This window comes from Chiroxiphia lanceolata, chromosome 22, assembly GCF_009829145.1.
Source record: "Chiroxiphia lanceolata isolate bChiLan1 chromosome 22, bChiLan1.pri, whole genome shotgun sequence".
Taxonomy (NCBI): Eukaryota; Metazoa; Chordata; class Aves; order Passeriformes; family Pipridae; genus Chiroxiphia; species Chiroxiphia lanceolata.
In genome coordinates this window covers 5,737,426-5,765,307 of record NC_045658.1, presented here as the reverse complement: position 1 = coordinate 5,765,307, position 27,882 = coordinate 5,737,426, and the positions used below count along the sequence as shown (strand labels likewise).

The window sequence follows — 27,882 nt, the reverse complement described above, 5'->3', positions numbered from 1 at the left end:
TGTTCACAAAAATCTAGGACAAGTAGCTCTGCAGTGCACCAGAAAGTTCTTTTTTTTTTTTCTTTTTTTTTTTTTAAAGAATAAAAGTATTTCCTGGTTTAGATTAATTTGCCCAGCTCTTTAATTGAGCTGACCTGATGAGTTAATTTGCAACAGCACCCGATGGAGAGATGAAAAAACTTTAATATAGGGAATAAAAGGGCAGTAATGGAAAAACTTTAATGTAGGGAATAAAGGACTAATATAGTTGCTTGTTAAAGTGGGTGGGGAAGAGAAAAGATCTTAATGATGTGACTTGGTATTGACTTGGTACTGTTTGGCAGCAGTGTGGAGTTTTTGGTGATCTTTGTGTGGTTTTTGGGGTGGAGGAACTTTGTGCCATGGCTTGGGGTGGTGTGATCTGCACACTGCTCATTTCCATGTGCCTGGCCCTGATTTCCATGTCCTTTGCAAACCCATGTGAACAAAACACAAATGAGTGAGCTGCAATTTGAATGGGTAATGCTCTCTTTATATCGTGCACACAGCTGCTGTTGCTTATCAGAATGTTCTTTTTGTTGCTCTGGTGTTGGATATATTTGAAAATTCTTCCAAGGCTTGGGAAAGGATTCATGGCTTTACCTCTGGAGCAGTTATTTAGTTAATTAGAAGGGGAAATCACCAGCAGCGTTTACAGGGAAGTGTTCTGGGTGAGGCTTCCTGCTCACATTGCCAGAGCTGAGAGAGAAATTCATATAAAATATCACTACTGGAGGTTGGTTGATTAACTGAACCTGCTTTTGGCTGTTTTTGGGGGATGGAACAGGCCATTCCAGAGAGGATGGATCTGCTCCTCTTTTGGCTTCAGCTGGTTGAGCAGAGCCCTGTGCTTTCACAGCTGGTGGTTGTGCCCGGGGCCAGAGAGTGCTCATAAACAAAATTATCTCATTAAAATACAGCCAGCTTTTGCTGAGGAGCAGGTGACAATGGGTCTGGCTTATTGTTTGTTTGCTGAGTCCTCCTCTGGCTCCTCTTGGATGGAATTCTGGAAACAATCCAGCGTGTTCATCTCGGGCTTGAACAAGATGATGTAGCATTTGGGGGCGTAGTTGGTCACCAGGATGCCCAGGCTGATGATCAGGATGGTGGCAATCTGAGAGACAGGCCTGAGGACTGTCCCCAGCGTGGCAAAGATGGCCACAAAGAAGATCCAGACGACGAAGTAGATGAGGATGGCAAAGGTGATGCCCCTGGCAAGGTTGTACTTCTTGCCCAGCGTTTGCACCATGAAGGTGCCCAGGAAGCACAGGAGGGCCAGGCAGCCGTTGAGGCTGTGCAGGAGGGCAAAGGCCGCCCAGGACTTGGTGCTACACACCAGCAGCACCTCGGTGGGCAGGGATTTGTAGTCAGGGTCCAGGTAGGCAGGGCCCAGGTAGAGGTGGCAGAGGCAGAGCAAGCCCTGGAGGAGCAGGCACAAGACAATGAGGAGCCAGGACCTCCTGTGGGTCACCCAGCGCAGTAGGGAGGGGGCATAGCTGGGGAACTCTGTCACCAGGGTGATCTCCAGGGTCTTGATGAAGAAGGTGGAGAAGCAGCCATTGAGGCACAGGGCGTGGACCACCTCCTGCATGGCACAGTGGGTGTCACTGGGCTTCCCCACGTAGAGGCAGCAGCTGAGGCTCAGCAGCGCCAGGCACAGCAGGGCAAAGAGGCTCCTCTCGGCCCCAGCAGCCTGCACCAGGGGGGTCTGCAGGTTCCTCAGGAGGAGCAGAGCTGTCAGGCACGTCAGGAGGATGGTGATGGACATCAGGACCAGCAGGGCAATGGTGAGGGGCTCGTCCCAGAAGAGGAACCTCTCGCTGCGCTCGTAGCACTGCGTGCTCTGGGGAGGGGCCCACTGCTGCTGCAGGCAGGGGGTGCAGGTGGTGCTGTCTGGGAAGGAGCAGTGAGAGCATGATGACCACCCAGCCCTTCAGGATGGATCACAGATGTGGGTTAGGATGTCCCTGCCTCCAGAGTGTCTTGGAACTCCAAAGCTTGTGACAGTTCACTCTCTTTTTTTTTTTTCCCCACCCTTCTCCCCAAAGGACTCACTTTTCTTAGCTCTTGTTTCCCTTCCCCAGAAAGCTTCCAAAAGATCCCAGAATTTCATCATATGCCTTTCTCTCCCACCTGTGACCCCAGAATTTCATCACAGCCCTCTCTCCTACCTCTTGAGGTAAAATACATACATGTTGTCCTCGTGCAATCCCTCTGGGCTCAGCAGAGGCAGGTCCCCAGGGAAGGTGTGTAGGGCAAGACTGAGCAAAGCACAGCAGAACAGGGAGGCAAATCCCTTGCACTGGCAGTGCTTCATGGAGGAGGAGCTCATCACTGGTTGTTACCTCAACCAGCAGATACACATAATACAGTTAAAGCCTTCAGATTTCTCAGACCTCACCTGTACTGTTCCAGAAGGTGTTTTCTGCACAGTCTGTGCAGTCATAGCAGCAGAGGTTGAATCCTTTTACCCTTCTGACTTGTCCTGGTTTGCAGTGCCTGAAGCACTCTGATGTGGGCGCCTGGCAAAGGGAGGAGTGAACATCAGCCAGGCACTTCCAGGAGAATTGTATCACCAAAGAAATCAGAAGGAATTGGCTGGGCCATCTTTACCTTTTTATCTGGAGTGTGAAACTGGATCTGGGACTCCTCGATGTGCAGGGACTCTTTATAGTCACCTACAGACAGGTACCTAAGGATGCCATTCTTCCAGGACCACAATATGAGCTTGTAGCCAGTGTTTGTGCTGTGGTACTGATCAAACCTGAAGCTCTGGCCGTTCACCTCGAACGGGAGAGTGTCCATGTAGTACAGCAGCTGAGGAGAGAATGGAAATTGGGGTTGGTACAGCTGATGTTTGGAGGATGATAAGGCTGCAAGCAGGTTTCTGGCTGAAATCGGTTGTCCCTCAACAAGGGCTCAGGTTGGGACTGTCTGGCTGTGTTATGATGAAAAGTGGCTGTTTGTCCCCCCCCGGCCTTTACTCACCTTCCAGGATCTGATGGGTGTTTTGGGACAGGCTTTGGAGGTGCACCCCAGGGCTCTGTGCAGAGCATAGGCCACGCTGTACACGGCCATGTGCACGGGCTGCACCTGGGTGATGCCCAGCAGCAAGGAGAGGTCCCCCAGGGAGATGTTGTCACACTCCTGGCATTGCAGGTCCAGCACATTGGTGCTCATGAGCTGGTTGAGTTCTCTGGACTGCTGGCAAAATTCATCCTGCTGAACAGAGGTAAAGAGGTCAGCAACATACTGCTGGAAGCCAGGGACTGTGCCTGTTTTCGTGACAAAGCCTAAGACTGTCCCAATGCTCTGAATATTTGGGATGGAGGTAGGTAGGTCAGACAGCATCCAGGATTGGCTGCCAATCCAGACTTTCTTGCCCAGTCCCATCTTGATGGCTTGTTCCAGCAGGGCCTGGGCTGACAGACTATAGGTAAAAAGGACAATGATGTTGACTTTGGTCCTATTAATTAAGCTAATGACCTCTTCCATTTGTTTTTTGTCACTGGGCTCGGTCACGTCTGTAGGAATTATGCCCTCAAAGGCAATGCAGATGTTGTTATTTCCAGCTGTGCTTAAGAAGAGTTCCTGGGCTCCTTGGCCATACTCATCATCACTTGCAATGGTGCCAATCCAGTTCCACCCAAACCTGTTGAGGAGCTGGACCACAGCTTCCACCACGTTCTTGTCACCGGGGAGAGTGCGGTAGAAGGACGGGAACAGCTCGGGGTTGCTGAGCTTCTCACTGCTGGCTCCATAGCTCACCTGCAGGGTGGGAGGGACAGAGGGAGGCAAAGAGGGATGTCCAGGTCATTCTCCACCTTCTTTTCTTAGTGTTAGTGCCCTAAGGTTTCAAAAATGCTGGTCAGGAGAGTGGGAAGAACTGATCCATCTTGGCTGCATTTACTGTCTCCTTCCACTGCCACTTGTGTCCATCAGCAGAGCACCAACCCTTATCATTAATGACAGTGATAATTGGCTGCTTTCTACACAGGGTGACACCCTCAAAATTCAGTTATATCTTAGCTCAGGGCTAAATTTCCCCGACCATTAGAGCCCTCTGTTGTGGTAACTGAGTATTTAGTCACGTTTTCTTGTGTGTAGTCAAGTATTTTAGTCAGTATTTTCATGAGATCCTCCCAGTTTACACTGGGAGCTCTGTTATTCCCATTTTACATGGATCACAGTGGTCTGAGTTGTCCCTGTTCTCTCTGGGTGGTTAAACACTGTAGTGTCTCCAGGAGGGAATTTGACTGACCTACCCAAGATCACCCAGGAAACCTGTGGCAGAGGAAAGACGAGAACTGCACTTCAACAATCCGTGTTCCCAGAGCACGGACAACGCTGTCTATCCAAACCCTTCCCCACCAGAAAGGAGGATTCCTGCTTCTCCAGAGAGGTTCTTTACCTGTGGGATGTAGAAGGTGCTGAACACTTTGGCTGTCACCAGAGAGAGATCCGACTTGTGGGGCCCGATCACGGCGGTCACGCGGGGCTGGCAGTCGGTGGAGTCGCACAGAATTCCAGTGCCTGCGGTGTCATTCCGGGTCAGGAACATCAGGCTGGCCTGCAGGGCCACCAGGGGCTCAAAGCAGCTGTCATATATGTCATAGCCCAGTGTCACCCCTGGCAGGAGGGAGGTGGAATTGTTGATCTCATCGACAGCGAACTTCATCCCCAGAGCCCAGATCAGCCCGTCCGTGTACAACCTGCTGGAGGAGGAGGAGGAGGCAGGAATTACAGGGGTTGTTACAACAGGGAGCAGCTTATTCCATGTTTTTTTTACACTTTGCATCCTGTCTGTGGCCAAGCCAGGCATTTGTGGTACTGTCAGCAGCCAGAGCACCCCTGGACCCATTTGTAAGTTTTCTGCTGTGAGAGTTTGAGCACTTTTCAAAGCTAATTAATCTTGTCTGCCAGCAAATATATCCTTGGAGCTTCCCAGGAGAAGGAACAGAATATGGAGACAAGTATGTTTAGCTCTGAGGGTCAAGACCTGCTCTCAGCTTTGTGTGCTTCCCCCCTGAAGCCAGAGATTCCCAAGGTGCTAAATTGAGGGCAAATGTCCTTCTTCCTGGGATTTTCCTCCCACCTGTATCTCAGTACACTGAGCATATTCCCTGCCCCATGGCCTGTGAAGATGGAAGGATTTTGGCCCCTTTGGGCTTTTCTGTGCTTTGTTGCTGCCAAAGCAGGAGGCAGGACACTTCTCTTTCTCACAGAGAGCTGTGAGGAACTTGTAAGGGGGTGCTGTGAACCTCCTTGGTGTGAGTGAGTAGGAAATACCTGTCACACACTAGCAGATGTGCAAGCCAGGGGATTTTCTTCCCTGCTTTGCCTTTTGCACAGTACTGAGTGTCCTTTACCTCATAAAGGGCAACAGCACCGTGTATATTCTGCCTGTGGAGAGCAGGGCATGGAGCAAAGGCAGCATTGCCACCTTTGTGTGTGAGATTCAAGCACTAAGGGAGCCCAGTGCTGCTAAAAGCTTCCATCAAAATGGGAGTCGGCTGTGCCTGAAGTCTGACAGCAGAGTGGCATCAAGAAAACACAAACCCACTTTCCATTTTGGGATCAGAAGCTGACATACCCCAGTGCTCCAGCACCTCAGAGCTCCTCTTTGCTCCATCCCACCGTCAGTGTTGGCTGTGACACCACCAGAAGAACCACTTTCCTTTCTCCCCCCAGCAAGCCAAAATTGCTCTTATTTCCCACACACCACTGGGATGACTTGACTTCTTCTTTTTCCCCCCCAGCCCTGGTGAAGCCAGAATTGCTCTTATTTCCCACACACCCCTAGGATGACTTTCCTTTCTCTCCCCAGCCCTGGTGAAGCCAAAATTGCTTTTATCTTCCACACACCCCTAGGATGACTTGACTTTCCTTTCTCCCCCCAGCCCTGGTGAAGCCAAAATTGCTCTTATCTCCCACACACCCCTAGGATGACTTTCCTTTCTCTCCCCTGGTGAAACCAAAATTGTTCTTATTTCCCACACACCCATAGGATGACTTGACTTTTTCCTTTCTCCCCCCAGCCCTGGTGAAGCCAAAATTGCTTTTATCTTCCACACACCCCTAGGATGACTTGACTTTCCTTTCTCCCCCCAGCCTTGGCGAAGCCAAAATTGCTCTTATTTCCCACACACCACTGGGATGACTTGACTTTTTCCTTTCTCCCCCCAGCCCTGGTGAAGCCAGAATTGCTCTTATCTCCCACACACCACTGGGATGACTTTCCTTTCTCTCCCCTGGTGAAGCCAAAATTGTTCTTATTTCCCACACACCACTGGGATGACTTTCCTTTCTCTCCCCTGGTGAAGCCAGAATTGCTTTTATTTCCCACACACCACTGGGATGACTTGACTTTCCTTTCTCCCCCCAGCCCTGGTGAAGCCAGAATTGCTCTTATCTCCCACACACCACTGGGATGACTTTCCTTTCTCTCCCCTGGTGAAGCCAAAATTGCTCTTATCTCCCACACACCACTAGGATGACTTGACTTTTTCCTCTCTCCCCCCAGCCCTGGTGAAGCCAGCATGGCTCTTACCTCTCACACACCACCTCTTACCTCTCACACACCACCGGGGTGGGCTCCACACGCATCGACAGGTTCAGGGTGTCCTTCCCAAACGGGAAGAGCCCTCCCAGGATATAATCCCCGGGCCTCCTGAACTGAGCCGACAGGCACGTGGGGCTGAGGGCTCCTGCACAACCCAAACCCAGGCACAGCAGCAGCTCAGGGACCATTTTTGGCTGTTTGGGGGGGGAAGAAATCTCTGAGTGACTGTGGGAGAAGGGCAGGGGGGATCCAGCCTCATCACTTTAAATAGAACTCGGAGATGAAAATATTGGGCAAGAATTTGTTTAGCAAAATGCATTAATTTCACTCTGTGCTCAGTGGGCAGTAGTCAAATATGCAGCAATGCCCTCTGAGTGCTCTTGGTTGGAAAACCACTGCCCTCATCCTGCTTTCCTCTGCTCAGAGTGAATTACCAAATCCTTTTGGCACAGCTCTGGAAATCGGGGGCTTCCTCTGGGATAGGTGGTAAAAAAACTCGGGTGCCCCACTCTAATTTTTGTAAAACCTCTTTGTAAGAGGTTTACACAGCAGTAATTTTTATTTATATATTTTTCAAATTCAGGGTCACCCCACGATGGAGATAACCAGCTCTTCCTCAGGGCATCATTCCTCATTCCATCAGGAATTTACCTGGAGAAGGCCAGTCCTGGGTCACAAGGTTGGTGCTTGTTATTTTTTAGGAAGTTTTTACTGGCTGGTTGAATTTTTTTTTCCTCACACTGAGCTATGATATTGATTTCAGTTGAAAAACTTCAGGTTTAGGTACAAGTTCAGAGTGTAGCAGTTTAGGCTGGGTCATGGCTTGCATTTCTCCTGTCAGGTTTGAATTTCAGCACACAGGATAGCTCTGAATGAAAAGTTCAGTTTACTGCATTTTATTGGTTTATTATATATTTATGCTGTATTATAAAACTGATGCACCAAGTTGCACCAAAGTGATGCACCAAGGCTGCAATATTTCCCTTGAATGAGGAGAAGCAAATACATTGCAGAGAGTTAAATACACCAGTAGTTCAGGCAAGCAACAGTTGTAGCTGTGTTATATATAGGTATGTTTGTACAGACATATTGTTAAGGATACTTTCCCTTTAATGGAATATTTAAGTGATAGCTTTAAATATGTAACTTCTTTTAAAAAGCTCAACTTGATCTCCAGGTAAATGAAACAGACTCTGCCAGTGAGAGAAGATCAGAGGAGATAACAGTGTAAGACATGGTCCTTCCAACCCCACAATCCCAGAGCACATTCCCATAAAGGACACTCCTCAGAAGCACATTATTCACGTAACTTTATGTCCAGTTAATCCAGTTTCCACGAGGTAACAGTGATTTCCTGGATCACACAGTGTTACATTATGCCCAAAAGATACAATCAGAACATGGTACAGCTTGTGAGGTTCCTCCTCCTCCCCCAAACATTCACATCACCCTGGCTTAAACATGTAGTGCTTTCTCAGCTTTCCAGAAGCTCAGTAAATTCCATTTTGCATCCTTTGGCTATTACAGTGATTTGCAGTAGAAGCCATGTAGTGATTTACAGTACAAGTGTGGATTTCTCCCCAGTCAGAGAAATCGTTTTTGTAGGCATTTAACACATTCATTAACCAAAAAAAAAACCACCACCACATGAGCACACAACGTAGAAGCACAGCTGGAACCCAGCTCAGGTGCAGTCTGCAGCCTGGGCTGGACACAGCTTAGGAATTGGTCCCCATCCCAAGTGCAAAGAGCATGGATTTAATGGGCAGGGGAAGGGCACAGGAGGTGCTGCTGAGGGGATCTGGGACATCCACCCCCAGCTCTTTCAGCTCTGGGGGACACGGGATTAGCAGCAGTGCTCAGGTGGGGGGGTGACCACACATCCTTCACTCAGAGTTACATTCTCAAGGTTAAAAACCCCCCAAAACCCCCCAGATGCAATGAAGCTGATAAACAGAAGTGGCCAGGGGAGATCAAGTGGAGTGTAAATGTGTTCAGACCCCACCTTGTGTCACACAAGGCCACAACTAGTGGTGTAAATGCACAGAAGCTGCTGAATTGCAGAGTTTGGCTTAAAAAAGAAACCACCTCCCCTCCCAGCATTGCTGGAGAGCTGGAGGTGACTCCAGGAACACAAAAAGAAATCCCTTAAGCAGCTCATAGTGCTGTGAGTTCTCTTCTTAGTCTTGAGGTCTACACACACACTGACATAGATATAAAACACAGATCATACATGTATATCTGTACAACACACACAGATAGAAAAAAAACCTGGAACATCTTTTTTCTGTCTCCCTGAATAGCTTGGCCAGCTCCCTGCTGGGAAGGGAAAGGAAATCCTTAAGCTCATACTGCTGTAGGGTTTTTTTTCCTTAGTGTCAAGCTCCACACACACACTGACATAGATATAAAATACATGCATGATATGTGTTTTATATGTGTAACATAAATAGATGTAAAAAACCTGGTACATCTTTTCCTGTTCTAAGGTGAGGCACCCTGAATAGCTTGGTTAAGTGGTCAGCTCCCTGCTGGAGAGGGAAAGGAAATCCTTAAAGCTCCTGCTGCTGTGGGTTTTTTTTTCCTTACTGCAGAGCTCCACACTGAGATATAAAATACATTTCATACATGTATCTATATATATAACATACATAGATATAAAAAACCCTGGTTCATATTTCTCTGTTCCAAGGTGAGGCACCCTGAATAGCTTGGCTAAGTGGTCAGATCCCTGCTGGGAAGGGAAAGGAAATCCTTAAGCCCGTGGGGAGCCCCCTCACAGACACTGACGTAGATATAAACTACATGTATGATATGTGTTTTATATGTATCACATAAATAGATATAAAACCCCCTGGTGTATGTTTTGTAAGGTGAGGCACCCAGAGTAGCTTGGCTAAGTGGGAAGGGGAAAGTGGAGGTGCCCACGGGCAGAGAGCCAGAGAAACACTTGATTTTCACCCCAGTCCTGCTGGGATGTGCCCCCTCCTGTCAGGGCAGGTCCAGCAGGCTGTGCTGGGCAAAGAGCTCCTGGGTGATGCCATAGACACTCTGGATGTAGGGAATGGCCTCCCCCAGCATGTCCACGGCCTGCTCGGGGGGGCCCACGTTCATGACCTCCAGGAAGGCGTCCCGGGAGGGCAGGGCACAGAAGGCCAGCGTGGCGGCCTTGCGGACCACCCAGGGGTGGTGTTTGGCCAGCGAGGCGTTGTAGGAGTCCGTGCAGATGGTGGAGGTCCGGGAATCCCTGTGTCCCGTGCGCAGCCCCTCCAGGAAGAGCTGCAACCAGAGCAGGGCGCGGTGCAGCCGCAGCACCGTCCGGCACCCGGACTCGGGGCGGCCCCGCAGCTCCCCCGGCCCCCGGGAGAGCTCGAATTCCACCATGGACTGCAGGGACTCGTAGTGCTGCCCCTGCTCCCCCCGGCGGTGCCGCTCCATGATCTGCACCTTGGCAACGGCGTCCTTGGAGATGAAGCCGAAGACGGCGCCGAGGCTCTGCAGGAACCTGGGGGACCATGGAATTAGGGAATGGTTTGGGATGGAAGGGACTTTAAACAGTATCCAGGGGCAGGGACAGCTTCCACTATCCCAGGTGGCTCCAAGCCCCATCCAACCTGACCTTGGACACTTCCAGGGATCCAGGGGCAGCCACAGCTTCTCTGGGCAACCTGTGCCAGGAAGGAAGAATTCCTTCCCAATATCCCATCTATCCCTGCCCTCTGGCAGTGGGGAGCCATTCGCTGTTTCCCGTCCCTCCGTCCCTTGCCCCAGTCCCTCTCCAGCTCTCCTGGAGCCCCTTTAGGCCCTGCAAGGGACTCTCAGGTCTCCCTGGAGCCTTCTCTCCTCCAGGTGAACCCCCCCCCAGCTCTCCCAGCCTGGTTCCAGCCCTTGGAGCGTCTCTGTGGCTTCCCCTGGACTCGCATCCTCCTTACCCCGGAGGCCGCAGGGCTGCGCACAGATATCCATCCCCAGGAACCATTTTTTTTCCCGTGGGAGCTCCCCTTCCTGCCCTAACACTGTAATTCTTTTACGTTCCCACCCGCCTCAAGGAGCAGCTGACCCGCCACTGCCGCCCCGTGCGCTGTCACTCCCCGCTCCCGTCCAAAGTCGCTGTGCGCGGGGGGCACTCACCGGATGAGCCCCCACCAGCCGCTCAGGTAGGGCTCCAGCAGCACCTCCCGCCGCTCGGTCACGCATCCCCGGAAGGCGTCCAGAACCTCCCTCAGGCTGAACGCGCCCGCGGCCGCCATCGCCCCGCGGCGCCGCTTCCTCCTCCTCCTCCTCCTCCTTCTTCCACCCCCCCGGCGCGGCCAATCCGCGCGCGGTCCGACTCCGCGCTCTGCCAGCGAACCAATCGGGTTACGATGCGTCACTGCGGCTCGGACAGCGGACCAATCAGCGTCTGGTGCGTGACCGCGGCGCGGCCAATCCGCGCTGGGTGCGGCACAGGGGCGCGAGCTGCCGGGGCGGTGGCGGCGCAGGCGCAGTGAGGTGGTGTCAGGGCAGAGGGCCGGGAGTGCCGCGGCCGCGGGGTTTGGGTGGGTTTGGGTGGTTTCTGCGTGGTTCTCTGTGGGTTTTTGTGAGTTTTGTGTGCTTTCGTACGATTCCGTGTGCTTATATGCGTGCGGGTTTGGCTTTGTGTGTTTCTGCGTGTGTGCTTGTGCTTGGTTTTGTGTGTTTGCATGTCTCCGTGTGTTTTTTGTGTGTTTCTGCGTGTGGGTTTGGTTTTGTGTGGTTTTCGTGTGTTTGTGTGTTTCTGTTTGCGTTTGTGTTCGGGTTTGTGTGTTTCTGTGTGTTTCTGTGTGTGTTTGGTGTGTTTCTGTGTGTGTTTGGTGTGTCTATGTGTTTTTCTCAGCTCCCAGCCATGGGGATGGATATCGAACCCGGGCAGGGCCAAGTTTCCGTAACTTGTTTATCATTTGACTCCTTTCCTATCTCTTTTCCCCTTCTCCAGAAAAGAGTTTGGCCTCTGCCCGAGTCTTGTGCCAGATACTTTCCCCCTCTTGTGCAAACCAGTCGAAATGGCTCCTGCAAAACCAACGAGATCTTCTCTTCCCGTGCCCCTCCCTGAGCAGCGTCTGGAGTGATTCCCTGTGCGGTTTGGGGTCTGGACTCTGCTAAAATGCCTGAGATCAAAGTCACCCCCTTGGGTAAGTCCAGTCCAAAACCATCCTGAAACACAAACACTGTGGAATTTGGAATTTAGAGGGTGAGATGTGTCAGGTTGGCACGGAAAACTGGCCTTGGTGGCACCTGTAATGTGTGGGACAGTTGTGGTTCCTGCCAGCTTCTTGTCAGTCCAGTTCTTGTCTTCTCACTGCCCTCCGTGTGCCTTTCGAGCAAATAAGACTCTGAACAGTCATAACTCATTTGATTAGAGGATTAATTAACGTGTTCTGGTAAAGGCACTGTAGGGTTGTGCAGGACTGTAGAGCATTAGTTCACTTACCGTGGTAAAGAGCCACAGGAAGCAAATCTTTCTCTTTTCTTTCTTTTTTTTTAATCTATTTTTATGGGTTGCACAGACACTGTTTCTGTGCTGGGCAGGGGAACTGCCTTATCCTGATGGATAATTTTTGGGCTTGATGTGGACTTAATTAAAGCTTAATGAAGCTTCCACTGAGGGCAGAGCACCAGAGGGAGCTGAGGTTCATGTTAATCCTTTCCAGATAAAGGATTATTTCGGTTTTACTTGAAACTGTAGCTGCAACCTGCAGGAAGTTCGTGCAGACCTTTAAGTGCTTCTGTTTTGAAAGGATTGCAAACGTTCCCAGAGATGTTTTACTTGCCTTTTCCCTGTGTCCAGGGGCTGGGCAGGATGTGGGACGGAGCTGTATCCTCGTGTCCATCGCTGGGAAGAACGTGATGCTGGACTGTGGGATGCACATGGGCTACAACGATGATGTGAGTGCAGTGGGGAGCAGGAATGGGCTGAGGGGACGTGTCCTGGCCCTTCCCAGCAGGATTGTTCCACTCTGGTAATTTTTCCTTGAATGTGTCCTGGCTCATCTCACGTGACACAGAGGTGTGTGTATGGAATCATGGAATATCCTGAGCTGGAAGGGATCCCCAAGGACCATCAGTCCAGCTCTTGGCCCTGCACAGACGCCCCAACAATCCCACCTTGTCCCTCAGAGCACTGTCCAAACACTCCTGGAGCTCTGGCAGCCTTGGGGCTGTGCCCACTGCCCTGAGGAGCCTGGGCAGTGCCCAACCACCCTCTGGGGGAAGATTCTTCTTTACCCAAGGCCAGTTCCCTGTCTGTCCCCTGGCAGCTCTCCCCTCCTTTCCCCTCTGACTCTTTCTGCACATTCCCAGTGTTCCAGGTCCCTCCCTCTGTTGTTTTGTTGGATCAGTGATGCAGCATTGCCTGGCTTTGTGTCCTGATGGATTCCCTGTTTTCCCATGTCCGCAGAGGCGCTTCCCTGACTTTTCCTACATCACCCAGAATGGGAGGCTGACTGACTTCCTGGACTGTGTGATCATCAGGTGAGGCAGCTCCTTCCCTGTCACAGCCCCAGTGGGAAATGGGAATGCTTTGTTAGGCTGCCCCTTGCAACCCAAACATGTTCCAGGTCCCTCACTCATGTTTTGACTGGTTCCTCTGTGCCGTGCAGAGCTTTAAAAATCAGAAGCAAGATGTGAGAGCACCAGCCAGGCTGAATTCTATGCAGCACCTCCTTTATTCTTTGTGGGTTTTCTTGTTTGCAGCCACTTCCACTTGGACCATTGTGGAGCGTTGCCCTATTTCAGTGAGATGGTGGGTTATGATGGGCCCATCTACATGACACACCCCACCAAGGCCATCTGCCCCATCCTCCTGGAGGACTACAGGAAAATAACTGTGGACAAGAAAGGGGAAACCAACTTCTTCACTTCCCAGATGATTAAAGACTGCATGAAAAAGGTGGTGGCTGTGCACCTTCACCAGACAGTGCAGGTAAAGGGTCAGTTCTGGGTACTTTTTGGTCACACCAAGGGTTGTTGCAGAAGGCAACAGGCAGTTTTATTTGGAAATGCTGGCACTAATGGAGTGTTTGCCTGGTGGGGCAGGTGGATGAGGAGCTGGAGATCAAGGCATACTATGCAGGCCACGTCCTTGGAGCTGCCATGTTCCAGATCAAGGTTGGATGTGAGTCAGTTGTGTACACTGTGAGTATGCACAGATTTATACACATTTGCCTCTTACATAGACATTATACAAAGATATTGATATATATATATATATGCACAGCAATACTTCTAGGTCCCTACATCACCTTGAGAATATTAATGGATTTCTCTTCTTCCATCAGGGTGATTATAACATGACACCAGACAGACACTTGGGGTGAGTAGGACTTGTAAATATTTCTATGACTTGCAAATATTTCTGACAGGAAGATTTCAGCACAGACTGTTAATAGTAGGGGCTTATCAGCTTTGATTCTTTCTTAGGAGACTGGAACATTTAATGATGGAAAGATAAATGCAGTTTTAAATTGTGAGGGTGAACGGGTTTACATTGATTCTGACAGACCTTAATGTCATCTTCTTCTCATATTAATCTGTTCTATGAATCTTAACTCATATTAATCTATTTTTAAGGCTGTGTAATAATGGGACTTCAGTGTTTGAACTGTTATTTCATGGTGTCTTCTCCATGCTTTTAATTCCTAAGAGAGTACGAGTCACAAAGTTTAACACTCGTTTTATTTTTCTTAGCATATGTGAGAGTTTTGTAGTACTCATGCTTCACATTTTAATGCATTTAAAACAGGTAATGGACTGGATCAGTATTGCTTTTCAAGGTCTGTAGTGTCTGTTTTGAGCTGGGTTAATTTAAAGGAGCTGTGCCTGCAGAGAGAGAGGGGTCCTGATGCTGCCCCAGAATTCCCAGTGACTTCGGGCAGGCCGAGGCACAGCCGTGCTCCTGTTTCCTGTCTGCACATGGGGGAGGCAGTGCTATTGAGACCTGCAGGTCATTAGTGCCAGCTCCTAATTGGATTTTCCTTCCATCCCCTTCATCCAGGGCTGCCTGGATCGATAAGTGTCGCCCGGATCTGCTGATCAGCGAGTCCACCTACGCCACGACCATCCGAGATTCCAAACGCTGCAGGGAGAGAGACTTCCTGAAGAAGGTCCATGAGACTGTGGAAAGAGGAGGGAAGGTACAGTGGCCACCTCCACAAATAATGCCACAACTGTTGCTCTCAACCGTTTGGTTTCCTGTTACCCAGGGGAGAACAGAAACCTCCCCTCAGTGTGTGCACAGTGGGGTCTCACCCAGGCTGGTAACTGGGATAGTGGTAACTGTGACCCATAATTTCTTTATATGTGCTTTTCTTAGGTATTTCTTCAGTTTTATTTGTATGTCTTCAGTTTTATTTGTATGTCTTCAGTTTTATTTGTATGTCTTCAGTTTTATTTGTATTCCTTCAGTTTTATTTGTATTCCTTCAGTTTTATTTGTATTCCTTCAGTTTTATTTGTATTTCTTCCGTTTTATTTATTTATTTACTTTTAGTTTTATTTATTTATTTACTTTTAGTTTTATTTATTTACTTTTAGTTTTATTTATTTAGGTTTGTGTGTGTTTGTGTTGTGAAGTAGCAGTGGAAATGGAAAACTGGAAAGCTCCTTTGCAGAGGCTGAAACTTCTTGTTTTATACAAAAGCAAAAATATAATTACCAGGAAAAAAAAAAACAACAACTTTTAGAATCAGCAGGGTGGGCATTTCAGTCATTTGTATGGGTTGGGATGGTAAGAGCTGATGGAATAAAACTGATCCCACAGCCTTGCTTATTTTCAGGCACTACTTTCTTCCCAAGATGGAAGTAGTTTAATAAAGACATTTCCATGCCACCCAGAGAGGTGCTGGTCAGGTGGCAGTGCCTTTCATTCATTCCAAACTGCACAACACATTCCTGGGAAGTGAAAAGAGTATCAGAAAGTGAGAGGGAACTGAGGGACTTGTTCAGAAATAACACCCCTGCAGTGAATTTGAGGCTGTGTGGGTTTTCCAGACGCTAAATCCCATCTCTGTTGCAGGTTCTTATCCCAGTTTTTGCCCTTGGACGTGCCCAGGAACTTTGCATTTTACTGGAAACTTTCTGGTGAGTGCAGTGTCTCTGTGCAGGTACCTTTTTGTCCTCCTCTGTGCTCCTGGCAGGTTTCTGGGATCCTCCTGTGTCTGGTGAATATTTGGAAAGGTAGGAAGCTTCTGGACTTCCAGCCTGGAGAGCCAGGATCCCACTTAGGCCCTCACAGCTCTCTGGGACACTTCTTTCCACAGGGAAAGGATGAACTTGAAGGCTCCAATCTACTTCTCCACGGGACTGACAGAGAAGGCCAACCATTATTACAAGCTCTTCATCACGTGGACTAACCAGAAAATCCGGAAAACCTTTGTGCAGAGGAACATGTTTGAGTTCAAACACATCAAAGCCTTCGACAGGGCCTTTGCAGACAACCCAGGGCCCATGGTAGGTGGGTGTTAGGGAGGGAACAGGGCAGAGCTGGGGGCTCAGGGAGCTGCTTTTAACCAGTCTGGGATCAACAAGGCAGCCCAAGCCTCCTCTATCCTGTTAATCTCACCTAAGACCCTTTTATGGCCAACCCATCTCTATAACTATTAAAGATATTTCTCTCTTTGTTTTACTAAAAGTAAAATGTCCAGAGTAAATTAAAAACTTGCATCTCTATATAGTCTATACATCTGATAGACTCAGATCTGATGGATCTGATCTGATAATCAGATAGATCTGATAGATTCAGATCTGATTCACATCTGATGGATTCAAACTGAATCTGATGGATCCATCATGATTCAAACCATCATCTTTACAGTATATTCTGTAAGTAGCTCAGGTGACAGATCCTTTACAGCACAATCTTGCATTGCTGGGTTTTTTTCTGACTGGTTTATTAGTTATGATGATAAAACCATTCAGAGTTTTCAGCAGACACTGCTCACAAACGTTTCCTAAAACAGCAGTTCAGCTCCTGTGAAAATTAGACAAAGTGGGGAAAAAAATAAAATAGCAAAAATCCCCATTTGATGAAGTGTCTGTAATGGGCATGGGGGGATTTTCTGCACAGATTTAGAATATTTATATATTATAAGTAATGGAAAACCCCTTTTCTGTGATGATTCACGGCGTATCTTTGAATTCCAGGTGGTGTTTGCAACCCCTGGAATGCTTCACGCAGGACAGTCCCTTCAAATCTTCAGGAAATGGGCAGGGAATGAGAAGAATATGGTAAGAAACTGTTTCCCTGAGTGATGCTTTCTGTTGCTGTGCCAGTGGCACCGAGGGCAGAGGTTGCAGGAGAGCTTTTCCTCGGCCTCTGGGCTTTAAATGCCACGAGTTCTGTCGTGACCCAGCCCGGGGCCAGAGCTCACCCGAGCTCCAAACTGTGCATTTGTGGCTGGTTGGATGTTGAGAGCTGTGCCAGGCCCAGGGCAGGGGCAGTTGGGTGACATTCCTGGTTTTCCATCCCAGGTGATCATGCCTGGATACTGCGTGCAGGGGACTGTGGGCCACAAGATCCTCAGCGGGCAGCGCAAGCTGGAGATGGAGGGCAGACAAATTGTAAGTTGGATTTTTCAATCCAAGGGAAGGGTCACTTGGGGGGAAATCCTTCAAAACTTAAGGTGGTAGTTAACACACCATGGATCATGCTGCACCCAACCCTGAAAATGCCTCAAAGTAACTTTTTTTTTGGACTTGGACTCATTTTTTTTTCTTTTTTGCCTTGGCAAGCATGTTGTCTTCTGCCATTAATGGGGCACATTTATAATGTTTAATAACAAAGCCCCATGAGTCAAATAGGTAAAAATGTTACATTTTTAAGCAGATGTGGGTAATAAAATGATACCAGTTGTCCTTAAGTATTGATTTGTTTTGGCAAATGTGTGTCAAGTATTCTGTGGAATTGGGGAATTTGAGGCTGTAAGTTACTGAAAGCTTTTCTTCAAGGCAATTTAGGTGTTCTCCTTCCCCCTTTAGAGAGGAGGCTGGGTCTGTCTTGTGGATGTTATACAAGCTGTTGTGAGCCAAAGCCATTCCCAGTCCCCAAATCCCATGCTTTCTGCTCCTCCCCAGCTGGAAGTGAAGATGCAGGTGGAGTACATGTCCTTCAGTGCCCACGCAGATGCCAAGGGGATCATGCAGCTCATCCGCCAGGCTGAGCCTCGGAACGTGCTCCTGGTCCACGGGGAAGCCAAGAAAATGGAGTTCCTGAAGCAGAAAATAGAGCAGGAATTCCGTAGGTATCCCATGTGTGGTGGTGCTGAGCAGGGAATGGCAGCAGAGCACTGAAGGTCACGTGTTTAACCCACAGGCCCTCAGCAGGGTTAGGTCTGATGGAATTTACAGACACCCTCAAAAAACTGGTGTCTGCAACATCCTAATTAACATGTTAACTAAGCCCAGTTAATTTTAACGGCCCTTTGGACTGGAAGTGAAGTGGTTTTGTTGTGGTGCAGCATTTCCTGCTGCCACAGGCCTGACAGGGGCTGCTCCCATTGCAGATGTCAGCTGTTACATGCCCGCCAACGGAGAGACCACCACCATCTTCACCAACCCCTGCATCCCCGTGGACATCTCCCTGGGCCTCCTCAAGAGAGAAGCAGCAATAGGTGACTCTTCCAACCACAAAATTCCCTCTTTCAGGCCCTGCTCCTGTGCTGGCAGGAGGCAGAATGCTGCAAATATAATAATGTTTAAAAACAAACTCACACAGGCTGCCTTGTTTGCCACTTTGTTGCTCGTTCACTATGGTAACAGAAAACTCACGTGTGCTTTTACCAGCTAGGTTTGGGAAAACTGGAGTTACTTTTATAAACTCAAGTTGAAAAAAAAAAATAATCTAAACCCTCCCAAATCAGGATGTGCTCTGGGAAGAGAGGCAGTTGTTCTGTGTTGTAAACTAGACACGGTTTCTTATGGGTCAGGAGTTCTGATGATGGTTGAGCACCATGAATGCACTTAGCAGGAAAAAGGTGGAAAATTTTAGTGTCTGAACCTCATGAGGGCCTCAGAGGTCCATCTGTTGAGTCCCAGAGCAGCTGTTTAATGGGAAAATTCATCACTTCATTGTTAACTTGTCTTTTCTTTCCCCTGGCCTTGGTTTAGGTCCTGTACCAGATGCCAAGAAACCAAAGCTCATGCACGGCACGTTACTCATGAAGGATAACGTGAGTAAAAGTGTTCTTAAGCCTGTCTTGAGTCCTCTGAATGTTTTATAACTCACACACGAGTTCTGGGTGCACAAGGAGCCAAAATCAAGATTTAAGCAGTTCTGGTTTCTTACAAAGAAGGCGCCAGGGGAGGATTTCTTCCTCTGTGACCTCACGTTTGTATTCAAACACCATTCCCCTGCCTAAAGAGGATAAAACCAGCTTCCAGAGAGCAGCTTCAGTTTTGTTAAATGAAGGGCTGGTATGATTATTTAGGTGGGCATTTGGCCACTGCCATCACCCCCTCATGCTCCCAGCAGTGAGATGGAAAAGGTGAACAAACAGCAACGTGCGATGGAAGCGTGCAGAACACACCCGTGAGCAGCTGCCCACAGAGGGGCAGTGCAACTGCAGAAAGCTCCAAGCAGTGGATTTGCATGGATTTATCCCTTCTCTCTGCAGAGTTTCAGGCTGGTTTCCCCCGAGCAGGCCCTGAAGGAGCTGGGCCTGGCAGAGCATCAGCTGCGCTTCACGTGCCGCGTCCACATCCAGGACCCGCGCAAGGAGCACGAGACGGTGCTTCGGGTCTACAACCACCTCAAGGGGTGAGGCCCTTCTTACCTCACAGGGTTTGTTTTTTTTCCCCCCACCCAGGGATGCAGTTGAGTTTATCATTCCTAATCCAGGTAGCACAGGTGCCCCCTCCTTTGAGCTGGCAACAGCAGAACCTACAGGCAGCCGGCGGGTCCCTGAGCGGGGCTTTGCTCTGATGAACTGGGGGTAGAACTGTCATGAAGGCCAGAAATAAATTCTGTAGGAAATCCTACACGATTAATACAAGCAGCAGAATCACCAAGCTGTGGGTTATCCCTGTTCCCCCTTCCTTGGGAAGTGGGAGACTCCTTGGGGGCAGTGGGAGACTCCTTGGGGGGAGTAGGAGACTCCTTGGGGGGAGTAGGTGCTGGCTCATCCACAGCGAAAAGGAGTAAACCACAGGCTGGGGTTTGGGGTGAAGATGCAGGGGTGACCCACCCTTCACCTGGGTGCATTTCCCTCCCAAATAAATCATTTTTTTCCTCTCTTCCCAGGGTCCTGAAGGATTATTCTGTGCAGCATCTCCCTGATGGCTCTATAACCGTGGAGTCAATCCTTATCCAGGCCACAGCACACTCAGAGGATCAGGGAACCAAAGTCCTGCTCGTGTCCTGGACTTACCAGGTAGGAACACTCCAGGACTTTCTGCTCTGAACTCCTTTCAGTCCAAAACTGTCCTGAGCTGGAGGTGGCTGGAAGTGTTGAGCCTTCCTCCCTCTGGTTTGGAAGGAGTTTGACTGGAGGATGAGCTGAGTTGCTGCCATTTTCTTGACCATATTGGGTTTAGTAGAAATGGCTTTACAGGAGCTCTCTGGGACCACTGAGCTGGAGTAATTACAGTTAATTATTACAATTCTGTGTTTTGAGGACACTGAGCTGTATCCCTACTGCCATGCAGAGTGTGGAGGTATTTTACATTGTACTTCTTAGTTTTCTTCTTGCTTGAAGCCTATGCCTAATCTTAACACTGTTTTATTAGATCTTCATTATGTTCTCTTCCTTTCAAGAGCACACTTTCTCTGGCTGTATTATTAAATTCTTTCTTTACAGCAAAGAAATGCCTTTTGGGGGCAAAGCAACACAATCAATGGTTCTTTATTCCTTACTTTCAAGAAAAGTGGTGATTTTCCTCAAAAGAGACCCCTCAGATCCAGCCACCTCCTTTGAGAAATGGGAGTTTTACACCAGTATTTGGGAGGAACACCCAGAAAGGCAGCTGTGGCTCTGTTTCCATTTTTGAACACAGCTAACATTAGATCCTGCAGGGTCCAAGAGCTGTTTCAACCTATTTCTGGGTACCAGAGTTGAATTTACTGCCCCAGATGGGACAGGCAAGTAGAAGATTTTGCTTTCATCCCGTTTCTCTTTCTCCTCTGTAGGATGAAGAGCTGGGCAGTTATCTCACCTCCCTCCTGAAGAAAGGCCTGCCCCAGAGCACATCCTGAGAGCAGAGCAGAGCACAGGGGGTTACAGAGACGGAGATTTTATTTTGTTTACCTTGCCAATGGGTTTTTTTCTGGTTTGTTTTAATAAAAGAATTACAGTGTTTGTCCAGTTACTGCAGTGCCAGTGCCTACCTGTCACCAGTACTGTGATCTTCCCCCTTGGAAACCCGTGCAGGGAGTTGGGACAACCTGTTTTTAAACAGTCCTGAGGAACAATCTTTGAGTTGCTTACCCAGTAAAGCAAAAGTCACTCAGTGTTCTTCCCTCCTGCAGCTCATTGCCCTTAAAAATCTCAGCAGTGCTGAGTGAAACAATTAAAATGCAAAGGATATTGGAGGTAAAAGAATAAAGCCCTAAATGTGCTGATCATCAAGCTGCTAAACTTATTTAATTCTCCCTCCTTCCCTCAGGGACAGCTGAGGAGCCTCCAGGAAAGCTGCTCTCCTGCCTGGAGCCTCTTAATAACATTTTTCTTCCTTTATGCAGAGCATAAAGATTGTGCTTAGTTGATAAGAACAGTCCCCCTCCAGTGCTGGGAGGATTTTCCATAGTCTGTAAATGGGATAAAAATAGCAATGGCTCAGGAAAGGTGAAGGATTAATTTGTGCTAATGCTCCCTCTGAGCCTCTCCTGCCTTCACAGTGCTGGGGTTTGCACTTGGCTCCCCAAGCCCACACAGCACAGGAATCGTTTTCCTTGTTTTAGAAAAGTTTGAGCAGATTTTTCTCACCAGTATTTAAAATTTCACCCAAGCTAAAAGCAAAACTGTGGCTGAATTTGGGCAGAAGCTGCACCGTCCATTGTTGAGTAAAGAGAAATTAATAAACAGAGAAACACTGTCATTGATTCCCCCAAACCCTTCTGCCACAATAATCCTGGTTTCTCCCTCCAGGCCCAGGGCAGTTCTTGTTCCAAGTCCAGCAGAACCTGGGCACGTGCCAGGTTACAACAGGAATTTTAGACTGCATTTGGAAACTAAAATACTGATTTAGCACATTGTCCTGTTAACCAAAGCCCCTGACAGTGTCCCTGCTGCTCTCAGCTACTCACAGCCCTGCTACCCAGAGCCCAAGAGCACACAGAGAGTTTTGGGGTGGCCTGGGGAAGGAGAAGAGCAGCGAGTCTCTGCATCTGTTACACCAAAAACCCTCATCCCTCCGAAGTAAAGTCGGGTTGTCAGCCAGGCTTGTGGTTTTCTGCTGCCTCAGAGCACCCACAGATGAAAAATTCTCTCCACAGTCTCACGTTTCGCGGGGTGGAAAACTCAGCAGTTCTCAGAAGCCACGTGGGTCTGTTAATACAAGAAAAAGGGGGTGAGAGAGTTCAGATGTTGTGTTTACAGCACAAAATGTGACTGAAAAAGAGAGAGCTTTGACATTTGAAGGGGACTGCACAGTGCAAAGAGCTGTGGCAGCTCCAGGAACTGCAGAGGAGCTTGTTTACCACTGACTGATAAATACTGGGATCTGCTCCCTTCTAAACTTCCATTAATCCATGTCCAGCTCGAATCTGGGAAAGCCTGTCCTGGAATACTCCTCAGGAAGCCAAGTGGGGATGAGAAGCCCTTATTTGGCTGTGGAACGTGGGCTTTGAACCCAGGGAGAACACACCAGATCCCTCCAAAACGGGAAAAAAACCCAAGCAGGGCTGCCCAAATCCACCTCCATCAATTAGGAGGCTGATCTCCTTCAGGTGCCCCTTTCCTGGGCTGTGCTGCTTCCCAAAAAAAAAGCCCTGTGGACTGCCAACCCCGAAGTTAAACAGAACAAGCCCAAAACATCACAAACACAGCACGTGCTGGTAAGGTCTGTCTGAGGACAGAGCTCCCCCAGGGGCTGTCCCAGTTGGTTGATCAACACCCACAGCTGGTGGGCACTTCCCTCCCGTGCTTTAACAGCCACCACACCAAAAAACAACAGGTTTTACAGCTTTGCTTGTAAAGAAACAGCTGGAAGGATCGCCCCTGTACTCACTTGAAGTGAACCAGTTGGTTCCACCTCTGGGGTTTTTGCCCCCACATCTCTGCTGGAGTTTATAATCACAGGAGGGCTCCCCGAAATTCCGGTCACAGATGGTGAACACCTTTTTAGACCTGAACCTGAGCCTGAAGCTGCAGTGGCACTGCTTGCTGGAAGAGCTGTGGTAGCAGAGGAGCGGGGTGAGGCAGCAGCTGAGGCTCACCAGGGCCAGGTTGACCCTCCTCATCCTGTGGATCAGGATGGAGAACGACTCGTCCTGGCTGAGCTGCACCCTCGTCAGGAAGTGCAGCAGGTGGGTGAGGTGAGAGGGGAGGAAGCACAGGGCACAGATGGCCAGGATGATGTAGATGGTGCTCAGGGCCTTCCTCCGGGCCATGCCGCGCCTGACGCGGGAGATCCTGCAGGCCGCGAGCGGGAATCCCACCAGGATGAGGGAGGACGGCACCACGGACCCCAACAGCAAGGCCAGGACATCGTGAGGGGCCTCTCGCCAGGTCCAGCTGCCCGTGGGGAAGTTCAGGCAGGTTGTGGTGTTCCCCACACCCCGCTGGTGGAGGGGACCCGCGAGGACAAGCGGGACGGTGACACCGAGGGCCACCACCCACAGGGCCGTGGCCACCAGCACGCAGTGGCCGGCCCTGAGCTGGATGTAGGCGAAGGGGTGCAGCACGGCCACGTAACGGTCCACGCAGAGGCAGGTGAAGAAGGCGATGCTGAGGTAGATGTTGAGGTGGAACAGGGTCCCTGTGATCCCACAGGCAGCGGCCCCCAAGGTCCAGTTGCTCCCCTGCAGGTGGGAATGGATTTTGAAAGGCAGCACGCAGACAAACAGGGTGTCCAGCAGGGCCAGGTTGATCAGGTAAATGTAGGAGTGGGACGTGTGCCTCGCTCTGCAGGACAGCAGGGCCAGGGCCAGGGTGTTTCCCACCAGCCCCAGCACGAAGACAACGCTGTAGGTGACGGTGAACAAGGAATCCTGGGAATCTGCTTCCAACCAGAGCTCTGAGCTGCCGCTGGCAACTGTCCCGTTGGAGGCCCAGGAAGCACCTGCCATGGTTTCTGCTGGAGAGGAGGACATCCAACACGGGCTGAGAGCCTCAATCCATCCCTTCCCTCAAGAGGTCCTGGAGTTTTAGTTCATCTCTCGACGAGTGGGAGCTAAAGCTGCACCACAGATGTTCAGCCTGGTGGGGTCTGTGCTTCAGAGCTGCTCAGATGGAAAGCAGTGCCACTAGAAGGGAAAAAAAAAATCATTTAAACCACCAGCATTTGAGTTTACACAGTAGACGGTATTTACTGGCACTAAAATCACCCCAAGGTGACAATAACAGAGCCAGCTGATGTTCGTGTACAAGGGATGAATTTACAGCACCCTAAACCTTCTCTGTGGGCAGAAAAGAAACCACCAGTCCTCTGTTACAAGGGGGAGCCTAAAGAACTGGTTTTTATGTTTGGAATATGGCAAAGAGGCACTGCACAAGCAGGACTCCTCACCCAGGTCACTCGTGTCACCCAGGCAATAAACTGCACTCCAACGGTGCTGCTCCCATCCAACAGAAATCTGAGTAAGCAAACCAAACACAGCTTCTTGAGAAACTAAACTCAGCCACAACATGCAAAAAAGGCTCCCAAAGTCGAGGCACTGAAAGCACAAAAGCTACAGAGGTCGTTGGGGACTTTCCAGAGGAAACTCTGAATTCACATTTCCTCCCCACGCTTGTTTTTCTCACAAAGGCAAAGCCACCAGAGGTAAGTGGAACACGAGAAAGGCAGAAAAAAAGCAGGCAAGGTTTGCTTGCACAGGTCTGGCACCTCACAGCAGAGGGTTTGTAAACATGGGGGGGGAATTAATACCAAGCCAGGCATGACTTTAGGATTGGAAATGACCTTTATGTCAGAGTTTGGCAGAGCAAGAGCCACTGAACACCCACCTTGTGCAGGTTCAGAGTGTGGGGCTGCAGCTGGGGAGGGGTAAGACCTACAAAATCCTTACAGGGAGGGTGAAAGGAGACCAAGGAGCTCCTGCTTCTCACCAGACAAATCCCCCAAACCCCTCCCCACCTGAAACAGGATCCCATTTTACACCTTCCATTCTGAGAGTGGACAGATTCACTTATTTAAAAACCCATTTTAGAAGTATGGGAGTCTGATCAAATCCCCACAACTGGTTTGTTTGTTTTGTGTTCAGGTGTTTGGGTTTTTTTTTTTGAGGCTGTTTTTCCTTCTAGATAAATAAAAAGCACCACTGAACCTCTGTTTCTGAACAGAGTTATTTGATTTACAAGCACACAAAAGCACACATCGAAGTTCCCACTGGGTTTTGAGCTCATGAAATGATCAGAAATGTTCTCATGTAAAACCCAAGGTGTTTAAACTCTGGTCACTTGTGAGGTTTTTCTGGTTTTAAAGCAACAATCAGACACACAGATCTCCCCATGCATGGGATGTCCAAATGGAATCAACTGAAAGGAACCAGTAATGCAACCATGTAAAAAGTAAAAGAATGCTAAATAACCCTGATAATAAGTATTAATGGTGGCCATAAAAAATATTTGGACTTATAAAGAAATTCTCTACTGATGCTAAAAGAGCATCTCCTTTAATTCAGTGCCTTTAGATTACTTTTAACAGCTGCTCTGGGATGAAAAAAGCAAAGCAAAAACCCCTCAATAGTTCTTTGTTCCAACTGCAGAGTTTGCCAGGGAATCTACTCCTGAATTACTGCCTGGGCAGCTGACTCTGGGCTGCTCAGCCCCTGCATTGGATAACGAGGTTTTCATTGTAACCAGAAGTTGGGAAACACCTGCAGAAACCTCACTGACAGGTATTTTTGCACTGTGATGTTAAAAAGTGGTGGTGCCTGAGCCTGCAGCAGAATTTGGCCTGGTTAACACCCAAACAGTGTCAGCATTTAGTGGTTTTATGCCCTGCAAAGACTCACAATAAATTCAGTCAGAAACAGAACTTACCAGAGCTCAGAGCAAAAGCTGCAGGGTGAGTTCAGTGGCCTCTCCAAGGTCCTCACAGCCACCAGGTCCCTGCTCAGCTCTTCTGTGGGGAGTTTTGACACCCCAGTGGTGAGTTCTGTCACGTTGCTCTGCAGAGAGAAACCACAGGAAGCCAAGACCTGTCACTCACATGCAAGACAGAGCCCCTGCCCCGGCAGTGAAGTGTCCCCCAGAGCTGGGCAGACAGCCCCAGGGGGTGCTTTCCTTCTCCCCAAACACCCACTGCATGAGGGGGGCACAAAACACCCACCCAAAGCCACCCCTGGTCCCTTCCAGTCATCCCATCCCATCCCATCCCATCCCATCCCATCCCATCCCATCCCATCCCATCCCATCCCATCCCATCCCAGCTGGAACCAGGTACCACTGCTCCAAAATGGGCCTCCAAAATGGGCCAGATGCTGTTAAATTAAGAGAGCCACTATATGAGCAAAAGGATGCTCTGCCCTGCCCTCCAGACTTTATAATACCAAGGGAAAAGGGACTGAACTCACTGGGTCTTTATCCAATGGTCTGGGACAGAACAAGGATTTAGGAGAATTTAAATACCATTTAAAGCCCCTGCCAACAGAACGTCTCTCTTACTAACCTGAAAAGGAAGAGGGGAAAATCAACAAGTGAAAAATGCACTGTTTTTCCACTCCCACTGCCCCTTTGAAGGGAGGAAGAGCAAAGGAATGCTGCCATTCCCCTTCAGGAAAACCTCTGGCTGAAAAGATTTGGACAAAGAGCCCTGGACAAGCCCCACTGCTGGTGCTGGAAAATGCCCTGCAGGCTGCTCAGCATCCCCAATTCCCTGTCCTGAGCCAGCCAGGAGGGGCCAGGAAGCACAAACAGGTACCACAAGAGCAACAGAGCAGCTTCAGCTCTGGTGCAGATCCATGGAGACTTTGGGAATTAACCCCTGAGGGAATTCCATGGGAAGGGAGAGGGCAGGCAGAAGTAGCTCACCTTATTTTCCCTGTAACCTGACACTGTAACAGTCACTTTAGAACCAAAACAGACAGAGATTCTGGTGTCATTCACCAGAAAAAGCCCCACAATGTGTATTTATTGCCTGGGCAAGTAGGCAGGACCTGAGGTTAGGGGGGTTAAAAAAAAAAAGAAAACAAAAATATGATAAAGAAATATATTAAAAAATATATAAATATATAAAAATATATAATATATATATTTAAATAATATATACATATATATTTAAAAATATAATATATATAAATATTATATATATAATATATATAAATGTATATTTAAATATATAAAAATATAAATATATATAATACATAATATATATAATATATAAAAATATATATTTATATATGGAAAATATATAAATATATATAACACATTATATATTATATATATAATATATATTTAAATATGGAAAATTCATAAATATATATAATACATTATATATAATATATAAAAAATATATTTAAATATAGAAAATATATAAATATATATAATATATAATATATAAAAATATATATTTAAATATAGAATATTTATAAATATATATAATACATTATATATAATATATAAAAATATATATTTAAATATAGAAAATATATAAATATATATAATATATAATACATAAAAATATATATTTAAATATAGAGAATATATAAATATATATAACACATTATATATAATATATAAAAGATATATTTATATATATAAATATATATAAAAAGAAAAATATATCTCTGCACTCTGCTTCACAGGCCCTGAGATCTCTGACAGACCCAGAACACTCTGCAGCACCAGAGAGAGGAGCAAAGGTGACAACAAGCACATCAGAGCCCAGCAGCAGCACGAGCCACCTCAGAGAAACCCCAAAGGGCCATTTTGTGGTTCTCCTGACTCACCCCAGTCGCTGCTCCCGTGCTGGCACCATTAAAACCCTTTTAAGTGACCTCAGAGGGACTTTGGTCTGTACAGAAGTGCCTTTGTACCAGGGGGACAGGAGGAAGTTCCTCTGCTGCAGCTCAGCAGTGATGGGGAGAGGAAACAGCAGCACTTTCAAAGGCTGGGGCTGTAAATCACTCATCAGGCAGCAACAGTTGGGCCTTGCCCTGCACAAAGGCAGGGCTGGAGGGAAGAGGAAATGCTC

The 27,882-nt window shown here is 48.4% G+C and overlaps 4 protein-coding genes across 4 annotated transcripts; 1 reads left to right on the top strand and 3 right to left on the bottom strand.

Moving 5' to 3' along the window:
- Positions 1–218: 218 nt before the first annotated feature.
- On the bottom strand, positions 219–6,768 carry TAS1R3 (taste 1 receptor member 3). Its single transcript, XM_032709055.1, has 6 exons — positions 6,590–6,768; positions 4,430–4,730; positions 3,007–3,786; positions 2,632–2,835; positions 2,420–2,540; positions 219–1,911 (listed from the first exon to the last, which is right to left on the bottom strand). Exons 1-6 carry the CDS (start codon positions 6,766–6,768, stop codon positions 977–979), a joined length of 2,520 nt encoding a protein of 839 aa, XP_032564946.1. The 3' UTR covers positions 219–976.
- A 1,105-nt stretch (positions 6,769–7,873) lies between these two features.
- Positions 7,874–10,877, bottom strand: CPTP (ceramide-1-phosphate transfer protein). Its single transcript, XM_032709048.1, has 2 exons — positions 10,712–10,877; positions 7,874–10,085 (listed from the first exon to the last, which is right to left on the bottom strand). The coding sequence occupies exons 1-2, from the start codon at positions 10,828–10,830 to the stop codon at positions 9,572–9,574; spliced, it is 633 nt and encodes a 210-aa protein (XP_032564939.1). The 5' UTR covers positions 10,831–10,877; the 3' UTR covers positions 7,874–9,571.
- Positions 10,878–11,024: 147 nt separating this feature from the next.
- Positions 11,025–20,900, top strand: INTS11 (integrator complex subunit 11). The gene is made up of 18 exons (XM_032708977.1): positions 11,025–11,118; positions 11,535–11,730; positions 12,387–12,484; positions 12,996–13,069; positions 13,292–13,520; positions 13,634–13,732; positions 13,876–13,910; positions 14,592–14,730; positions 15,611–15,675; positions 15,855–16,044; positions 16,738–16,821; positions 17,065–17,154; positions 17,668–17,830; positions 18,096–18,203; positions 18,700–18,761; positions 19,206–19,348; positions 19,832–19,961; positions 20,717–20,900. Exons 2-18 carry the CDS (start codon positions 11,703–11,705, stop codon positions 20,780–20,782), a joined length of 1,803 nt encoding a protein of 600 aa, XP_032564868.1. The 5' UTR covers positions 11,025–11,118; positions 11,535–11,702; the 3' UTR covers positions 20,783–20,900.
- Positions 19,691–26,871, bottom strand: LOC116797439 (G-protein coupled receptor 183-like). Its single transcript, XM_032708979.1, has 4 exons — positions 26,796–26,871; positions 25,731–25,858; positions 22,756–23,992; positions 19,691–22,073 (listed from the first exon to the last, which is right to left on the bottom strand). Exons 3-4 carry the CDS (start codon positions 23,837–23,839, stop codon positions 22,057–22,059), a joined length of 1,101 nt encoding a protein of 366 aa, XP_032564870.1. The 5' UTR covers positions 23,840–23,992; positions 25,731–25,858; positions 26,796–26,871; the 3' UTR covers positions 19,691–22,056.
- Positions 26,872–27,882: the final 1,011 nt, after the last annotated feature.

Bases quoted from the DNA above. Each gene is read 5' to 3' on its own strand.
- CPTP (XM_032709048.1), bottom strand. From the start codon at position 10,830: ATGGCGGCCGCGGGCGCGTTCAGCCTGAGGGAGGTTCTGGACGCCTTC. The intron at 10,086-10,711 runs GTGAGTGCCCCC...ATGGTCCCCCAG, and splicing joins GGCTGGTGGGGGCTCATCCG to GTTCCTGCAGAGCCTCGGCG.
- TAS1R3 (XM_032709055.1), bottom strand. From the start codon at position 6,768: ATGGTCCCTGAGCTGCTGCTGTGCCTGGGTTTGGGTTGTGCAGGAGCC. The intron at 3,787-4,429 runs GTAAAGAACCTC...CCCACCCTGCAG, and splicing joins GCACCTTCTACATCCCACAG to GTGAGCTATGGAGCCAGCAG. The intron at 1,912-2,419 runs GTGAGGTCTGAG...GCTCCTTCCCAG, and splicing joins CACCTTCTGGAACAGTACAG to ACAGCACCACCTGCACCCCC.
- LOC116797439 (XM_032708979.1), bottom strand. From the start codon at position 23,839: ATGTCCTCCTCTCCAGCAGAAACCATGGCAGGTGCTTCCTGGGCCTCC.
- INTS11 (XM_032708977.1), top strand. From the start codon at position 11,703: ATGCCTGAGATCAAAGTCACCCCCTTGG. The intron at 13,521-13,633 runs GTAAAGGGTCAG...CTGGTGGGGCAG, and splicing joins ACCTTCACCAGACAGTGCAG to GTGGATGAGGAGCTGGAGAT. The intron at 16,045-16,737 runs GTAGGTGGGTGT...TTTGAATTCCAG, and splicing joins CAGACAACCCAGGGCCCATG to GTGGTGTTTGCAACCCCTGG.